This window comes from Cicer arietinum, chromosome 1, assembly GCF_000331145.2.
Source record: "Cicer arietinum cultivar CDC Frontier isolate Library 1 chromosome 1, Cicar.CDCFrontier_v2.0, whole genome shotgun sequence".
In the NCBI taxonomy this organism is placed as follows: Eukaryota; Viridiplantae; Streptophyta; class Magnoliopsida; order Fabales; family Fabaceae; genus Cicer; species Cicer arietinum.
Genome location: NC_021160.2, coordinates 38,041,293 through 38,059,941, shown reverse-complemented (window position 1 = coordinate 38,059,941; position 18,649 = coordinate 38,041,293). Strand labels below are relative to the sequence as shown.

Genomic DNA, 18,649 nt, shown 5'->3' with positions numbered 1-18,649 from the left:
TAAGATGGGGCTACAACACACCTAGACCAGAACCAATCTACAACGTCCAACCCAATTAAAACCAACAAAACTGCCAAGAATCATTTAGCACAATTCCTACCTTTCCATAACGCCCACAAAGTAAGACACAAGAAACAACACCATAATTCCTAAGAAAAGCACTAGTACAAAAGGACTAAGGACTCGATAGTTTGAGTGAACCAATGATAAAACCTAGAGAAACAGTCTTTGTTAGGTACCATTTGGAGTTGCATTCCCAACCAAATAGGGCTAGTCCATGGGAAAATAAGTAGAGCATGCTCTATAGTTTCTATTTCAAGTTTACAAATAGGACACACATTATTGTACACCACCCTTTTTTTGAGAAGATTATCTCTAACAAGGAGGAGCTTATGATAGGCTTTCCAAAGAAATACCTTGACTTTTTTATGGACGTTCACATTCAAAATCTCATTCCAAATAACCTCATCAAACCCCATTGAAGAAGACGGATTTGGAGGGCGCTCCACATCAAGACTCTTAATGACATGGTAAGCCGTTTTCACTAATGAGATTTTAAACCAATACGATGAATTGGTTGTATTAAACCAGCTAAAGGTGTTTGTACAACAAAAATAACAGATGTCGAGGAGAGAGCTCGACCTAGCTTTTGGGTGTCCCAAAAACAATTTCTAGGGTCAATAAGCTCACTCACGTTTTCAAACTCTTTAATGCCAAAACGTTGAGCCAACAACCCGTTAGCAAGCCATTGGTCTGAGTTAATGTTAATATTCTCCCCTAATCCAATTTCCCATCTCCCATTTCTACATATTATGTCTCTCCCAACTAAAACAGTATTCTAGATCCATGAGTTGCCCTTTTTTTCTCGCATCCCCAAACGTGCAGTCCTTAAAGTATAGTGCTTTAAGAGTTTTCAACCACAAAGTGTCACGATTACTTATAGCTCTCCAAGCCTGTTTGGCAAGGTGAGCTTTATTTAACTCTATAAAATGGTTAAAACACATTCGTCCTACCTTTCTACTAGTCGCCATAAACGACCACTTCTTTCAATGAATACTCTTGGCCCCTTTTGATTTACTCCACCATAATCTTGCTATTTTGCTAGTAAGTTTTTGGCAAAATATCTTAGGAAACTTCATAGTAGACATAAAATAGGTTGGGATAGCTTGGAGTATAACTTTAATCAAAACTTCCTTCCCTGCTTGTTAGAGTTAACCCTCTTTCCAACCTTTGATCGCATCATATATACGATCATGAACCTATTCGAGAGCTTTGGATTTAGATCTACCTCAGATATTAAGAAGACATAAGCACTTCTAAGGATCATTCCAAACATGAATCCCTAAGATTTTGGACAATTGATGTTACAAAGAGGTAGGAACCATCTTACGGAAAATCAAACCACAATCAGACAAGTTGAGGCTTTGGCCAGAATCCTCACAATAATTGTCAAAAACTTGACCAATTAATAAAATTCATGATGAAAAGCTTGAGCAAAAATAAGGGCATCATCTGCCAAAAACAGATGAGTGGGAGCAAGGGCCCCTTGACCCAAATTGATGCAATTAATCAGCGAGTCTAACTTAACCTTCAACAACATATGAGACAGAGTATCTGAAGCTAGACTAAATAGGTAAAGAGACAAGAGTTCACCTTCTAGAAGGGATCAACTTAGGGCTAGGCTGACCATTAATATTGAATCTATAGGACACAATCAAAACCAGACACATAATTTGTTTAATCCAAAGGTCAGAAAAGCCATAGTTTTGGAGACACACTTTTTAAGAAACCAACTCCAATCTATCATAAGCCTTACTAATGTCCAATTTGATAGCCACATTTTCTTTCCCAATATGGCTTCTTTTTTTTTTTAATATTATGAAACATCTCATGAGCCACAATAATATTATCTTGGATGAGCCCACCACCTACAAAAGCATTGTAAGTATCTTCACCATAATCTAAGCTATAATTTTGTAAATAAAATTACAACAACTAATGGGGCACAGTTGGGTGATGCTTTCAGGTATATAAACCTTGGGAGTAAGAGAGATAATAATTTCATTAATCTCTTAAGGTAGTTACCCCTCAAGAAAAAGGAACTAACAACTCTACAAACATCCTATCTTATAGTTTCCAAATTCTCTTTAATAACATACCATTTAAACCATTTGGGCCCAGAGCTTTTTGGGACCCCAAACTAAGCACAACCTCCTTGATCTCCTTATCAAAGACATTTATGAGAGAGTTTTTTATTCATATCATATGAGACCAACCAAGGAAGAAATGAAGTACAACTATAGCCATTAGAACTACCCTCACTCTGAAACACATTACAATAATGGTTAAGAACCACTTTTGTGACTTGGGCCTGACCTTCAACCCATTGCCCATTAGAATCATATATTCTACTTGGCTTATTCCTGTCTCTTCTCTGGATAGTGGTGGCATGGAAGAACTTTGAGTTTCTATCACCCCAGCATTACCACTTAACTCTAGGCCTTTGACTTCATAAACATTCCTTTGGTTTCCAAAGAACTGCGCCATTTGTTGATTATAGATCCACAACCTTTATGTTCCGACTGTTAGAACAAGTTGTATATTTGAGAGGAATTGAAATTGAGAAGAAAAGAGAAGAAAATAGAAAAGTCAGAAAACGAAGATTGATCTTCGTGGTCTGAAGATTGATCTTGGTTCAGTATTAGATTGATCCTTTTATGCATTACATTGATCTTGGCTTTTATAGAAGCAGTTTTCTAGTGAATAGGTTTCAACAAACTTAACCACCTTCTAACTATATTCTAACTAACTTTAACCATACTCTAACTACCTAATTACTAATCAAATTGAATTACATCCAACACCGACTAGTAAGCCTCATATTTGAAGTCCTTATTTCTGGCCTTATGCATCAGTGAAATGCCATCATTGTTGTGCCACTTTATCTCTAAAATTAAAATAATATCATACCTTTTTTTTTATCAACACTTGCTCACTTTGACTACTTTCTTTTAGAACTTTCTAGGTTGTAGGTTTTTTTTATTTACATTTCTTTTCCCTATTTGGGCCCCAAGCTCGAACTCTTGGATTGTTTTCTACCTCTTTCTCTAAGGCTTGAACTCTTGCACGACTTGCTTGAACTCTACTTTCAACCTTTCAATTTCTGAAGATGAAGCACCACCAAATGAAATGAAGACTTTCTTGGATTGTTCGTATTTTGTTCAGATTTAGTTTGTAAATTATTTGTATTGGTTATGTTCATATTTTGTTCATATTCAGTTTGTAAATTCTTCACATTGATTATGTTCGTATTTTGTTCAGATTGAATTTATAAATTCTCATATTGATTATGTTTATATTTTATTGTAGATAAAACCTTTTTGTAAATAATTGATATTTTCTTGCGATAAATCTTGATCAAATCTTTGACCATATGTTTTTTTCAACTTGGTCAAATATTTTCTTAAATCATAAATAAGAATCAAATCTTATTTAGATTTTCTTCAAAAATATTTGACCATTCTTCTTTTCAACTTGGTCACAAAATTTCTTCAATCATAAATCTAAATCAAATATTATTTTATATTTTCTTCAAAAACATTTGACCACATCTTATTTTCAACTTGGTCAAAGATTTTCATCAATCATAAATCTGAATCATATATGAATCAACTTGAAGAAGATTTGATCAAGATTTGAATAATATTTTATCAAGATTTATCTACAACAAAATATGAACATAATCAATCTAAAGAATTTACAAACTCAATCTAAACAAAATAGGAACACAGTCAATCTGAAGAATTTACAAATTCAATTTGAATAAAATACAATTCAGAATTGAACAAGGACTAAATTCAAGCTCAAATTTTAACTATAAATAGATACTCAAGGTTGAAGAAGAAAATTATCAATAAGTAGAAAAGAGTAGAAGAACTCAAGCTCAAAATTATAAAGTTATTTTTTAGTGTTCATAGAGGGAAACACTTGTTCAAGATAGAAATATTTTCTAAGTGTTTTAACTTAGAGTGTGAGAGTTATTATTATTATCAGCTTTGTTAGAAGTAAACACGTAAAGTTCAAATCTTTGTATCCAATCCGATAGTGGTTAATTCCTTCTTCAATCTGGGGTTGTTCAAATTATTAGGAGAAGACTTGGCTTGTAGACTTAAGGTGTGTGTGTTCCTCAAAATTCTGGGGTTGTCAGGCTGATTGAGAAGACTGGTTTGCAGTGTCAGGTGCTTTGTAATTCAAGTTGTTGAATTAATGGTTTAAATCCTTCTGAGTGAAGGGGCTGGATGAGCCAAGTTAGTGGACTAGGATAAATTACTTGTGTCACTTTATTCCTTCACTCCTTAGTTTTTATATTGCTTCTACTCCAAGTAAATCGTCAAGTCTGAATCAGTTTAATTAAATAATAATAAAAAAATACAACTTAGTCAAACACAATTCAACCTCATTTCTCATGTTTGCACCTTCATATCCTAGGTTCTTTTTACCAAACACCTTAATATAGATGTCATTTTCAGAAGATAAATCATCCATTTGGACATCTAGTTGTTCCTCTGTATAAATTGACAAACATATAATTAAGTACATAAAGCTTAAAATCAAAATGTCTACCAAGAACTACATTGTTTTGATTTTACTATTGCATCGAGTGTGACACTCTAAACCCCAAAATAATATATAATAATTTATATCATATTTTTATAAAATTTGCAGCGGATAAATAAAATTCTATTTCGAAGAAAATAAAAAAATTTATTTTTAATTTAGGATACCACGTTTCTAAAAAAAACAAAAGGAATGCTTTAAACTTATTTTCTCTATTAAAATAGTGCAAGCTCAATAAGCTTGATTGAAATATAATTACTTGATTTAATTTAAAAACTTACTAGTACTTCTAAGATTTTCATCCAAAAATTCGTTTCAAATTAAATAAGTAAAATACAATTTAAGCCCTTATCTCCGGTATCACCTATCAGAGCGTAGTTCCTCCCAAACTTGAACTTCAAGATTCATTAACTTGTAATACTGCGATTTCGCAAACGCATGACCAAGCCAATCAAACACCAACAACGAAGGAGGTGAGTTTCAAAATCATGATGACAGTATATACAAGTAAGAAGAACACGCAAACAATCATAATAGAACCGTATCATAACACAAACATTCCATCAAGAAAATATCACATTAAAAAGTCAAAAGCACTCAAGAAAAATCAATAAATTTCACTATAACAACAAATTGTCTAAGAGGAATTATCACCACACACGATACATATTAATCACAACAAAACAATCACAATAAAGTGCAATGCTATGCATGAGCTTAGACTCTACTTCACAATGTGGTATTATTCTATCTCTGAAGTACTTGGTTAGGAGGCTTGATACTATGCCACCATCCCGGTGGACGGACAATTCAAATTGGCCCTGTCCTCGTAGATTCCCTCAACTCAACCCGAGATGCATATACGTGACAGTCGAGGTAAACGTGTGTTGTGTGGTAGCTCCTGACATTTAGAGTGCTACCGCCAAGTCACCTAGGAATTCCCCATCCGAATACCTTTAAGGTCTAACAATCTTGCCTTAAGACTCGACAGCAGACCGCCACGATCAAGCTCATTCAGTTGTACTTCCCCAGAATCACTAGGCTTGTCAGACCCAACCTATATGATGACAAAATAATCTCCACTTCACAAATTCACAATATTTATTTTCTCCCCTCGTTGGTATATGATACTCCATTAAAACCGTCATCTCAAACACAAATTGAAATCACCATTATTTCATCAACTATGGGGTTAATTCAATATTCTCATCACAATATCACTATCATTAATCACATCTCATCACATAAACTCATCAAAATTTTATAGAATCACTATCATCAATCAAACATCATCATTATCATCACATAAACTTATCACAAATTTATATCATAAATCACACATCATCATCAAATAAACTTACATTATACACTGCATTCACATAAACTCATTTAATCAAACATATGCACAAAATTTAATTTATCACTCAAAGGGCTACTGCCGTACGTAGCGAGCCCCGGATGAATCATTGGGAAATACGGTTTTCCCGTTCATCTCACAATATATTATACTCATGAATTCAAATGCTCTCTCACCCCTTACCTTATTTCGACGCTTTCACACACGAATACGATTCCACGAGCAAACAACTTTTGTTCATTGACTCTTTGTTCATCAATCGATCATAAATCAGAAAACAAATCATTGGATAAAAAAAGCAATTTTTCACACGGTCGTTTTGGCGTTGGTTTCACTCAAATCGGACTTACGGTGAAGGAGAACGGTTCAAACTAAGGAATTTTATAAACGGAGAAGTCGGGTATTTTAGAGAGAAATATGGATGGTTAAAAATCTGAGGAAATATATTTATTTGACTACTAAATGAATAAAACGACATACTTAAATTTGGATAAGAATGGAGAAACTTTTCTGGAACAATTATTGATCATCGGTGTCAAACTATGGATTGTTGTTGTGTTTCTCTTTGGTTTTTACGGCCGCCGTCCAACTCCCTTCCTTTTTTTTGTTTGTTTTATTTTATTAACGATTATGGTTCACACATTGGTCAAACCCATTGATATCCTTTTAGGTTTTACTAGTTTTATTTTATTTTATCTTTTAAAACACAATTTCATTAATAAAACATTATTAATATTTCAAAACTAATAATTTATAAATAAAAATAATTAATCTTTTAGAATACATTAATAACCAAAACTCTCATATTCAAAACAATCCCTATAATAATACTTATTTTTACAAATACTCAAATTAAAATATTACCATCATTAGAGAATAGTCAAAATTATAAAATAAATAAATATAACATCAACACTTTATATTAATTACTAAATCTTAATAAATATATATAAAATCACAATATCATAATAAGTATATAAAAATAAAGGAAATCAAACACAATATCACTACTATCTCAAGATAATTATTTATAAAAAAAATAACTAAATAGAAAATAGTTATAAATAATTGAAATATAACTACGTGCATACTTAATATCAGTCAAGCGCACATAAAAATATTACATTAATTGGGTTCACATATATACACGTAAAATCGTATAAATTTTTTTTAATAAATATATATATTACACTAATATACTATTATTTTTAAAAAATAGATCAAAGAATAAAATATAATATTTATTAATTATATCGCTCATGTAATCTAATATTTATAAAACTAGCACATCATATAAATCATCTATATAACGAAAAATTAGTCAGAAAATTTATCATCATATATTCTTAACTAATAAAATAGTTTATTATAAAATTTAGGGTGTTACAGTGAGAGATGCGTAGGAGTAGGGAAGGAGCATGTCAAGCTAAATAATAAAATTTCTTATTTTCCTCTTCTCTCTTATGAATATCAATTTATTTATATTTTACAATAATTTTATTTTAATCTAATTTTCTTATTTTGGGGGAAAATAAGTATCTTTTAAAGTTAACATTATTTTTGTACATTTAACTAGAGCTATCGTTTTCAAATGGATGTTGTAGAGTGCTAACGCATTCGCTATACATAACTGATTCTTGAACTCAAAATCTAGTTTTAGAAAACTTTTCTTCTTCTTTTGTTTAGGTTTCTAGTTTCATATTCACCAGTGGTGCTTAGTAGAGACATATGGTGGCAACGGTCATTTCAAGGTTCCCAACAATTTTTTTAATAAAGATAATCTATTAAAAAAACTAATTAAAAAAATACACTACATCTTTCAATTTAAATTTCAATTGTATGTCTTTTAAGTTTCGTCTAGAAATATAAAAGTTAAATCAATAATCTGATAAACTCAAAAAAGAAATCAAAATCAATTAAATTAATTTTTTTTTCTTTGTTCGAGTTCAATCTAAACGGAACCAAATAAACTCAATCTCTAGTGATTTGACTACAATTTCATTTCAATTAAAATTGACCATCGATATCTGAATAAAATCATTAGACTATATCAGTATTATTCTCTTAAATATTTGTATTTATGGTTTTTTTAATTGTTTACATATTATTTTGGGTTAAATGTATGTTATATCCATGTAAGTTAGCGTTTCTTTTTTCGTCCCTCTAATTTTTTCAAATTTAAACTTGTAAATTCAATTTTATTTTAAAATCACTCATATTGTTAGTGACTATTAAAAAAATCTAACATGCAAATAGAGAAAAGACAAAAATAAAAAAATAAAGTGTGAACCTACAGGGACCAAACATATATGCTTTCATTTGCTTTTCGTCCTTGTAAGTTCGCCTTTTTTTTCCCGTCCCTTCTCCATTTTCCATGATAAATTTTTTTTAACAATTATTAACTGCAGGAATGATTTTGAAACAAAATTGAACTTACAAGATTAAAAAAATTATAGAGATGAAAAAAAAAACTAACTTACATAGATCAAACATGTATTTAAGCCTATTATTTTTCTCATTGTAATTTATATACTCCCATTATTAAAAAGAGTTTACGTAATTGTTTTAATAGTATAAAAAATTTAGTGTTTGAAAAAGAAAATTTAATATTTAAAAAAAAAATATCTTAATTGTTATTGATGTCAACCTGATTGAACTAAGCCAAATCATAATGCAATTCATCAGTTTGGATTTAAAGAAATTTTGTAAGAACTCAACCAAAATAGTTTATTTTTTATTTTTTATTTTTTAATTTATATTTTCTTCTTCTTGAAACATATGAACCAGAGCAATATGCTATGCCCATAACTTATTCTCTCCTAAATTTGTAAAAAAATTCAGTCTAATTCTTCATCATTTTGCAATTGTAGTTACAAAACAAATTATGTGTTTATATCAGAAATTTATAACCTAAAATTATAATATATAAGAAAATACTATATTTAATTTATCAATTAAAATTTTAAAAATTTGTCATCTCCAAAATATTTGTTTAAGCTCCGCCACCGATGATATTGATGTTGAAGTGCAAACATTGAAATCATAATCACATTGACGCTCAAAGTAGATCTCCCTGGATTTTAAATGAGAATCATATGCTTAATTAGTGATGGAGCTTGTGGGAGGACATATGGAGTCATGGCTATCTCTAAATCCCCAACATATTTTTAAAAAAAGTTAACCAATAGAAAAAATATAAAAGGCTCCATTATAATTATAAAAAAAAGACAAATTTTTCAAATAGATTTTATTTGTGTGGGTGGTGTGTTTCATCTAGGAATTTAAATATCAAATCAAATTATTGAATAGACCCAAAAATTTAACTTGAATCGAACCAAATCAAATAAACTCGACTTCTATTAGTTTTGGTATGGTTGCAAGTAATTTAAAATTGATCACTCTATTCTTGAACCAAACTATTATATTGTATTCACACTAGTAGTATTGTTATATTAAAAATTGTGTTGTGTTTAATTTTTTTTAATAATTTGTCATTGTAGTTAATGATGTACATGTTTTAATAATATAATAGTATAAAAAAATTAATGTTTGAAAAAATTATTATTTTTCAAAATAAATGTCTTAATTTTTAAAATTAACAATCCAGGTTTGATTCACCTTATCTCTCTAATAAGAGATAGGGGATGGTCTATCAACCAACAAAATGACCGGAGAAATAAATTAACCCTACATGTACTTCATCTGTTTGGTTTGATTTTCTTCGAATTTTATGAAAAAATATTAAAAAATCTATAGCAAATTAAATATTTTTTTATTTATATTTTTCCTCCAAAAAAAACCAACCGTAACAATTCATTACACTCCTAGCTCCAACTCTCAAAAACTTGTACAGCCACTCAATACCATTCCAACTTCCTCCGCCATTGCATTTCTAAACTCGTTGTGATGTAAATTTGGTATTTCCTACCAATTTTTGCCGCTTCAATGTTTTCTAAAGGGGAACTTCTAATATATATGTACTATCAAAATAAATTATTTATTTATTAAAATTTTTAATTTAATCAATTTTTAATAAATATTATAGTAATATATATCTGAACAAATTAAAAAAAAATTATTGATCAAAAAATTTATATTAAAATACACACTCTATTTATTTTTAATTGTACAATAGAATTTGTCCATCTCTCTTAAAATATGTGTCTGACTTCTTTGTTCTCATTTCACTATGTCAAAGTTCTAGCCACACCTCTACACAAGTAATGTGTTAGAGAAATATGCCAATTAATTATTTGAGTATATTATTTAGACGGCACACAAAAATATTATTTAATTATTTTAAAAAATTATTAACTTCTTTTTTTATCTTTTGTTTTAAGTGCATGCGTGTCTTTTGTGCATAGGACAATACTACATTGTGTACTGATTTCTTGTGCTTCAAATTCATCGTCCAATAAATTAACATTAGAGTGTGAAAAATTAACATTAAAATTCATTTAGAAAAATTATTTTTTTATTTGTTGGATTTGAAGAATATTATAATCAAAAGTTAGAAACATTAAAATTAGTGACGCATACATTTCAAACTTACTTAAGAGCCCTTACAAAGAGCGGTAGATTAGAGACCTCTCGTGTTGTTTTTGAATTTGAAAAATAACTTAACATAAATATTTGTTACTAATATATAAATAAATATAAGATAAATATTTATTATTGATAAATATTAAAAATACATGAGATTAATTTTTATTATTGATAAATATTGAGAAAAAAAATGTGACAAAATATTGTCATTGATCCATACAAAAACACTATATAAATATTTGTTAAAGATACATAACACTGACAAATATTGTTCTTGTATTGTTATTCATTAATAAATATAAAAAAATATAAGATAAATATTTTTTAATAATAAATATAAAAGAAGTGTGTCAATAATAAATATTAAAAAAAAACTGGACAAACATTTCTCAATTAAAAATATTAAAAAAATATAGGACAAATATTTGTTAATAATAAATATAAAAATCACTAATCCATAAAAACACAGAATAAATATTTATCATTTATAAATATTATAAAAACACGATAAAAACATTTGGCATTGATGAATATTTAAAAAACACGAGACAACTATTTCCTACCGATATAAACAAAAACATCAGACAACTATTTGTCGTTAATAGATAGAATTGAAAAGTATTTGTTCTTTTGTCAACCATAAATATAAAAAGTGACACGAGAAATATTTATTATGGATACATAAAAATACATTAGACAAATAATTTCTGATTGATAAATAATAAAATAAACATGAGACAAACATTTGTCATTGATAAATATTAAAAAAAATACAGAAGAAATATTTTTGATCGATACATATAAAAACACCAAACAAATACACATCATTGATATATAGAAGTGACAAATATTTATCTCATATTGTTTGTCAATGTTAAATATAAAAAAATTGTCAATGTTAAATATAAAAAATAACATAATAAATATGTGTCACGGACACAAAAGCACATGAGATAAATATGTGTCACTGATAAGTATTAAATAAACTAGAACAACTTTTGTCATTGATAAATATCAAACAAACGTGGGATACATTTTCTCACTAGTACGTACAAAAATATCAAACAAATATTTACTTTTTATAAATATAAAAATAATCCAGAACAAATATTTGTGATTGATACATAAAATAAGATATTTTAATTGAAGTGTAAACGAGATATATAAAATACCAATGACGTGTCATCTGTTCGATAAGACATATTTGTTATTAGTTTATAAATAAAATAGTTTACATGAAGAATAAAAAAGAAAGTAAAAAAATTTACATCAAAATTTGGTATTCCCTTTATATGTAGAATATTTATAAAATTTAATTATTTAATTAAATATAAGGAAAAAGTTATAAGTAAAATAATTTAAATAAATGGTAAAATTAGCAGAAAAAAAAGCCATACCAAAATTTAGTATCATCCTCTTTAAATATAGTGCTAGTGTACTGGCAAACACTAACTTCCATATGCTTTATATCATATACTATTTTAAAATACTTAGTTATTTAATTAAATAAATTAAAATAAAATTAATTTATAAGAGAGATAAATAGAAAAAAGTCACACAAAAACTATATATTTAATTAATATATAGATACATAGAATATATTGAATGAAATAAAAAGTAAAGACTTATTTTAGTCCCTGATAAATTCTTAAAGATTCATTTTAACCTTTGAGAAAAACTAAATCTCTTTTTAGTCTCTAAGAAAATAAATAGGACTAAATTAGTCCTTATGTGAACACAGTTAGAAAATTAGATTTATTTTGCTAATTTGTCTGATAACTTATCAATTTAATTTTCCCACATGTAATTTCTATACAAAAAAATAATAATTAGGTCATTAACAAAAATTTAAAATAGACAATTAAGCCCTTGAAAATAATTAAATGAATAATTTAATCCCGCCAACACAAAGTTTACTAAATTATAATATAATTTAAAAAACAACGTCAATAATATTCAAATTAAACTACAACCAAATTAAACCACATCAGCATCTTTCATAAACATTACATGAAATTGCACCATAAAAACGCGATCGGGAATAGCAATAAGGCACCTTTAGAAATGCGAGGGCGAAGAAAAAAAACGTGAGAATGAAAGAAAAAAATGCAACTTTTAAAACAAACAATAGAGACGGCGGAAGTCATACCGTCAGAATCACAGACCACTATAAAATCAAAAGAGTTTCTATTTTAGAATTGTAGTTTCTCTAAATGAAATAACACTAGAGTGTATTTTTTCCAAAATTGAGCGAATAACTAAATTGTCCCGGTTTATTTTTCTTAAGGATGTGTTTTTAATATTTTTAGGGACTTATTTGGGTCTTTTAAAATTTCTCAGAGATAAATCTGCTTCGATTAATTTTTCTTAAGACTTAAAAGTATTTTTATTTGGTATAATTGCTCATCCGGTCTCTTAACTTAATTTCAGGTAACACGTCACTCTTTTTCTTTTCTTTTTTGATTTGGTCATTTATTTAATTTTAAATAACAATTTGATCTTTTATGTTTTAAAATATCAACAATGTTATCTTTTTTTAACAAAAATTCAAAAAATTCATCAAAAGTTTTACACAAAACCCATAAAATTAATTATCATCTTTAATATAATGCAAATTTCATCAAATTCATAACTCAAATCTTCAAATAAACTCATATTTTCATTCTTTATTTGATGAATTTGATGTTGTTGGAGATGAAAATATGAGATTATTTGAATATTTAAGTTATGCATTTGATGAATACATGAATTTTCTTAAATTGGTATTGAATTTTATGGATTTTGTTTGAAAATTTTGATGAATTTTCTAAATTTTTTTTAAATAAAAAGATAATATTGTTGACATTTTAAAATATAAAAGATTAAATTGTTATTTAAAATTAAATAAATGATTAAATCAAAAGAAAAAATAAATAAATAACTAAAGTGTTACGTGGAATTAAGTTAAAGGACCACATGAGCAATTATACCATTTTTTTTTTTTCTCAAAAACTAAATTGAGTCTCTCAAAATTTTTGAAAGACCAAAATGAGTCTTTACTCCAAAATAAACATCTAAAAAACTTCAATAATTTAGTTTAACGAAAAAAAAATTAAGCTTTAAAGAGTTAAAATTTGTTGGTTGACTTTGATAAATGAAGAAAGAAAAGTAGACATGAAAGAAGAACAAACATACATTCCACACAACTCAATCTTCTTACCTTTTTCTCGTTTACATGGCAGAATCGTATGTCTTTGATATAGCTGATTCACTGTTGGAAAATTTTGCTTCTTATGCACATAAAGAAGCTTCAAGAGCCTGTGGTGTGTATGAAGATCTACAAAGGATGAAAGAAACTTTGTCAATTGTCAAATGTTTTCTATTAGATGCTGAAAATAAGAAACACCCAAACCATGGACTTTGTGAATGGCTGAGACAAATTCAAAACATTTGTTTCAATGCTGAAGATGTGTTTGATGAAGTTGAGTGTCAAAACTCAAGCAACCAACTTGTGCATTCTTCTGGCACCAAAAGGATGAAGGTAGGACACTTCTTTTCTTCTCCTTTTTTCGCGTCTTAAGATTTCTAATCGAATCGAAGAAATTAGGGTTAGAATAGATAATGTTGTAGCTGATGGGAATAAGTTTGGTCTGGAGAGAATGAAGGTTAGTGTGGAAAAGAGAGATATGACTTATTCTCATGTTGATGCTTTAGATGTTATAGGAAGGGATAATGAAAAGGAACAAATTATTGAGCTCTTGATGCAACCCCCTGCAGAAAAGTCTCTGTGTTATTCCCATAGTTGGAATTGGAGGTTTGGGGAAAACCACACTTGCAAAATTGGTGTTCAATGATAAGAGGATTGATGAAGTTTTTCAGTTGAAGATATGGGTGTGTGTTTCATATGATTTTGACATTAGGCAGATAATTATTAAAATCATCAATTCAGCTTCAACTTCTACACTAGTTTCAGCTCTTGCACACCAAGAAAACATTAACCACTTCGATATTAGCAGCTTGTGAGTCGTCTTAGACATAAGCTTTCTGGTCAAAAGTTTTTACTTGTCTTAGATGATATATGGAATGATAATCGTTCGAAGTGGATTGAGTTGAAAGATTTGATTAAAAGGTCTTTCTTTGGAGAATTGTTTATCTCTCTTTGTCAAATGGGCACTTAAGGAAGGCGAAGAAATAAATTATCCAAATCTATTGGATATCGGTAAAGTTATTGTAAAAAAGTGCCAAGGGATTCCACTAGCAGTGACAAAGTTAGGAAGTTTTTTGTTCTTAAATACTGATTTAGATAAGTGGGAGTTTATAAGAGACTCTGAGATACGGAATTTAAGACAAAACAAAGATGACATTTTACCTGTACTTAAGTTAAACTACGATCAAATGCCATCCTATTTGAGGCACCGTTTTGCTTATTTTTCCCTTTTTCCCAAAAGTTACCTCTTTACCTGTAATGAAATTTGTACACTTTGGAGGGCATTTGGATTGGTTCGATCCCCAAATTGAAGTCAAAAGCTAGAGAGTATTGCAAGAGGATATATAGATGAGTTATACTCAAGATCATTTCTTCACGATTTTGAAGACTTTGGCTACACATGTCTTTTCAAAGTACATGATTTGGTGCATGATCTTGCACTGTATGTCGCAAAAGAAGGATTTGTAGTAGTAAATTCCCTTACTCAAAGTATACCTGAGCAAGTAAGGCATTTATCAGTTGTTGAAAATGACTCACTTGGTTCTGCTTTGTTCTCCAAGTCAAAAAGCGTGAGGACTATTTTGTTTCCCATCTTAGGAGTGGGTGTTGATGGAGAAACTCTCTTGGATTTATGGATATCAAGATATAGGTACTTGCGTTATTTAGATTTAAGTGATTCTTCATTTGAGGCTATGCCAAATTCGATTTCTAAATTGGAGCGTCTTCGAGTTCTCACTCTTTCTCGTAACAGAAAAATCAAAAGACTTCCCGATTCCATATGCGAACTCCAAAGTTTGCAAGTTGTGTCAGTCAGAGGATGCATGGAGCTTGAAGCACTGCATAAAGGACTGGGGAAGCTTGAACCATCTTCAAACTCTGGGTGTTCATTATTGTGGTAATTTGAAGTTTTGTTCAACATGACTATCATGAGGTCTTTTCTTGTAGTTGGGACATTCATAGGTTTTTCCTCGATTCATTCTTCCATGAATCATTAAAAAAAAAGTTTATCAAAATTCAGGATCTAAATAAATCGAATAATTAAAAATGACTCTTGAAATTAACGAATTTGTGAATTCCAAATATTCAACTGAGTTATTAGTTTTTATAACGTATTTTATTTTTCTTTGACAAATAAGATAGTAGTCGTTGCCGTTTTCCCAGAATTTTACGTAAACCTCTTTGAGATAAATAATGGATTGTAAGTGCTGCAAACACATTACTTTCGTTGGTTATTAAAAATTTTCCAAACCTTGAGATGCTTCCTGAGTGTCTTACAATCATGATTCGTCTTAAGAGGCTCCATATCATTGATTGTCCTTGACTTTTGAGTTTTCCATGTGACATGAGTCGCCTCGTTGTGCTTGAAGATTTGAGCATAGATGATTGTCCAGAATTGTGCCGAAAATGTCAGCCTTCATTGGGTGAGTATTGGCCAATGATTGCTCATGTCAAATGCGTTTTCATTGGGGAACCAAAAGGAGAGGAGAACTAAAGTCATAATCCTTCAAGGTAAACAGATTGAATATTTTGGCACTTTCCTTTCTAACAATATAATTGTTATTAATTAGAGCAAAATATGCATTTTTTGTTCTTTGGATGCATCGCTGGGTAATTTGTTACACTGCCATTGGATCTGTTAGTTTCATTGTGTGAATTGGTAGTCAAAATCACAGCATAAAGTTGAGACTTAGAGAAAAGAAATTAAGTGTTAATGAAGTTGTATAGGGATCTTCAAAGCTATTAGGCAAGGTTCTGCTTTACTAGCTGTCATTTTCTGCATAACTATGATGCATGTACTGCACCAGACTTATTTTTGCATTAGGTACACTGGTATTTAAGACTCTAAAACAACTTCATGGGACTTTAGTATCATTTGGTGTAAGTTGACAGTTTATAGATTAAGATTAGTTAACAATTTAGGTAGTGTGTTTTGAATATGTCGCTGAACGTCTGTTTTGCACAGATTGAAAGACAAACATAAATTTAGTATAATATGCTGTTAGACAAATCCTGGCCTTTAAAGGTAGAATTTAGTCTCTCAAAGTTTGACATTTATAGACCAAAGGTTTAGAGTAACATAAGTGACAAAAGCTCAGCCAATTGAGAAGTCTGCAAAAGATTGACTTCTATTTGTAACAGTTTTTTGTCAACTTTAGTCTCAACAAGGTTTCAATACAAACATAAACTTTGGTAAAGTGAACTAAATACTTCATTGGACAGCGAATGCTTTTACTACTTTAGGACATGCTAAATTGCTCAAAATCATGGGTTAATATACTAGTACATGTTTGACTTGTTTGTATATGAATCTATAGTTGAAAAAGACAAACTATAGAATTTGGATGCTTGAACTCGAGTTACTATTAAATCTACATAATTTACTTAAATGTGACCTAGTGATTGGTGGGAAGGACACAGGTTAGGGACTTGAGTTAGGAAAATAATAGGCATTTTTTCTGCATCTTCCTATGAAACACAGAGACTGACACGACACTGACACATCGACATAGTTAATAATTTGAAAAAATGAATTAATTAAACATAATCAGGGTTTCTGTGTCGTGTCGGACACTGGGACACGCCTTCGATCACAAGTATTGGTGCTAGAGAGTTCTAAGTTATATGAAATAGGTTTAAGCTATTTCAGTGTTAAATTAGTTTCTAACAATTTGGAAGACTGTTTAAGACCTTTATGATATTAGAAGCTGGATACTAAATTTAATCATTTTTCAAGTTACTTTTTTAGGGAACTTTGAATGTAACATGTACAAAGTGGTACTTTGTGAATTGTGCAACACTGTAACCTACTTTGCGTGAGTTTAGTACTACTGTAAACATCATGTAGCACTGATAGCATGCATGTATTTCAAAATTGTGGTTCCGGTCGCGGTTGTAATTTTGTTGCGAACTTTTATATTAAGGTAAAATGCGGACAAGTGTGGTCAATGCAGTCGCAATTCCAGTTATGATGCTGTTGTAGAGACCTCTAAAACCATTATATTGCAGTTGCGGACCACAATTTAGTAGCTAGCATGAACATCACTAGCAAATACTTTATCTATTTCGTGTCTGAGTTACTTACTATTTTGTATTGAATGTCTTCTACTTGTTTGTTATGTTGCTCTACACTGTAACCTTTCTATGGCCTTTGATTCTGGAACTTTCTCTGATGATCTAGAGATGGACAGGCGTAGCTATGGCAGTGATAACAGTTCTCCAGAGGAAGACCCTAGTGTGGTGATATAACTTGTTTGGCAATTTTATGCTTTTATTTTGAGGCAATCCATATTTTATGTATTTTATTTATGGCATGAAAGTCATGTGGAAGCAGTATATACCTTGACACTTAGTGCTCAGTTTGCCTTTTGACTACTTAATTCAGGGAACTGGGAACTCATCATATTGCCACGTAAGCTTATATTGTATATTGTAACCGTATTACAAAAATAGCTGCAAAATACTCATTATTTTTGTACCTAAGTGTAAAACTAGTTTACTAGCAGTGCATGTCCCATTTTCTCTTAAATAAGAATAAGAATGTGTTGATTTTTGGCTAATTTGTTTTTTTTCCCTAGCATCTAGGACAGTCATGAAAATATTTTTTCTTAAGGAAAAGAAGATTCTTCATTGAAAGTATCTCTCTAAGACCAAGCAAGGAAGATGTTTAATCATCTGTATATAAAATAGGGGATAATTATGGGACACCACTTTTCATATTTCAAGGATTATTCTTTTGTTATATTACTGCTATAGTCATTTTCACAAAAACAATTTTGCATCAAAGTCTCAAGAAAAGAATATGCTTCTTGCAAAGTGCACCTCTTTTAAATTAGTGTACAATACTCATTGAATAACATTCCACCTTCCTATTCAACACTCATCAATGGCTAGTTCTCTTGGCAACTCCAAAAAGAAAAGTCTACACATTGAAACCACATTTAAGC

General features: G+C 29.7%; 1 protein-coding gene and 1 pseudogene across 1 annotated transcript in view; both read left to right on the top strand.

The window, feature by feature from the left end:
* Positions 1–13,618: 13,618 nt before the first annotated feature.
* LOC101506797 (disease resistance protein RGA2-like) lies at positions 13,619–18,262 on the top strand (annotated as a pseudogene).
* LOC101493362 (hypothetical protein At1g04090-like) overlaps positions 17,847–18,649 on the top strand; it is a 2,837-nt gene continuing 2,034 nt past the window's right edge. The window contains exons 1-2 of the mRNA XM_004488528.4: positions 17,847–17,942; positions 18,088–18,114. Coding sequence (XP_004488585.2) covers positions 17,847–17,942; positions 18,088–18,114 — 123 coding nt within the window. The remainder of the gene's footprint in view (positions 17,943–18,087; positions 18,115–18,649) is intronic.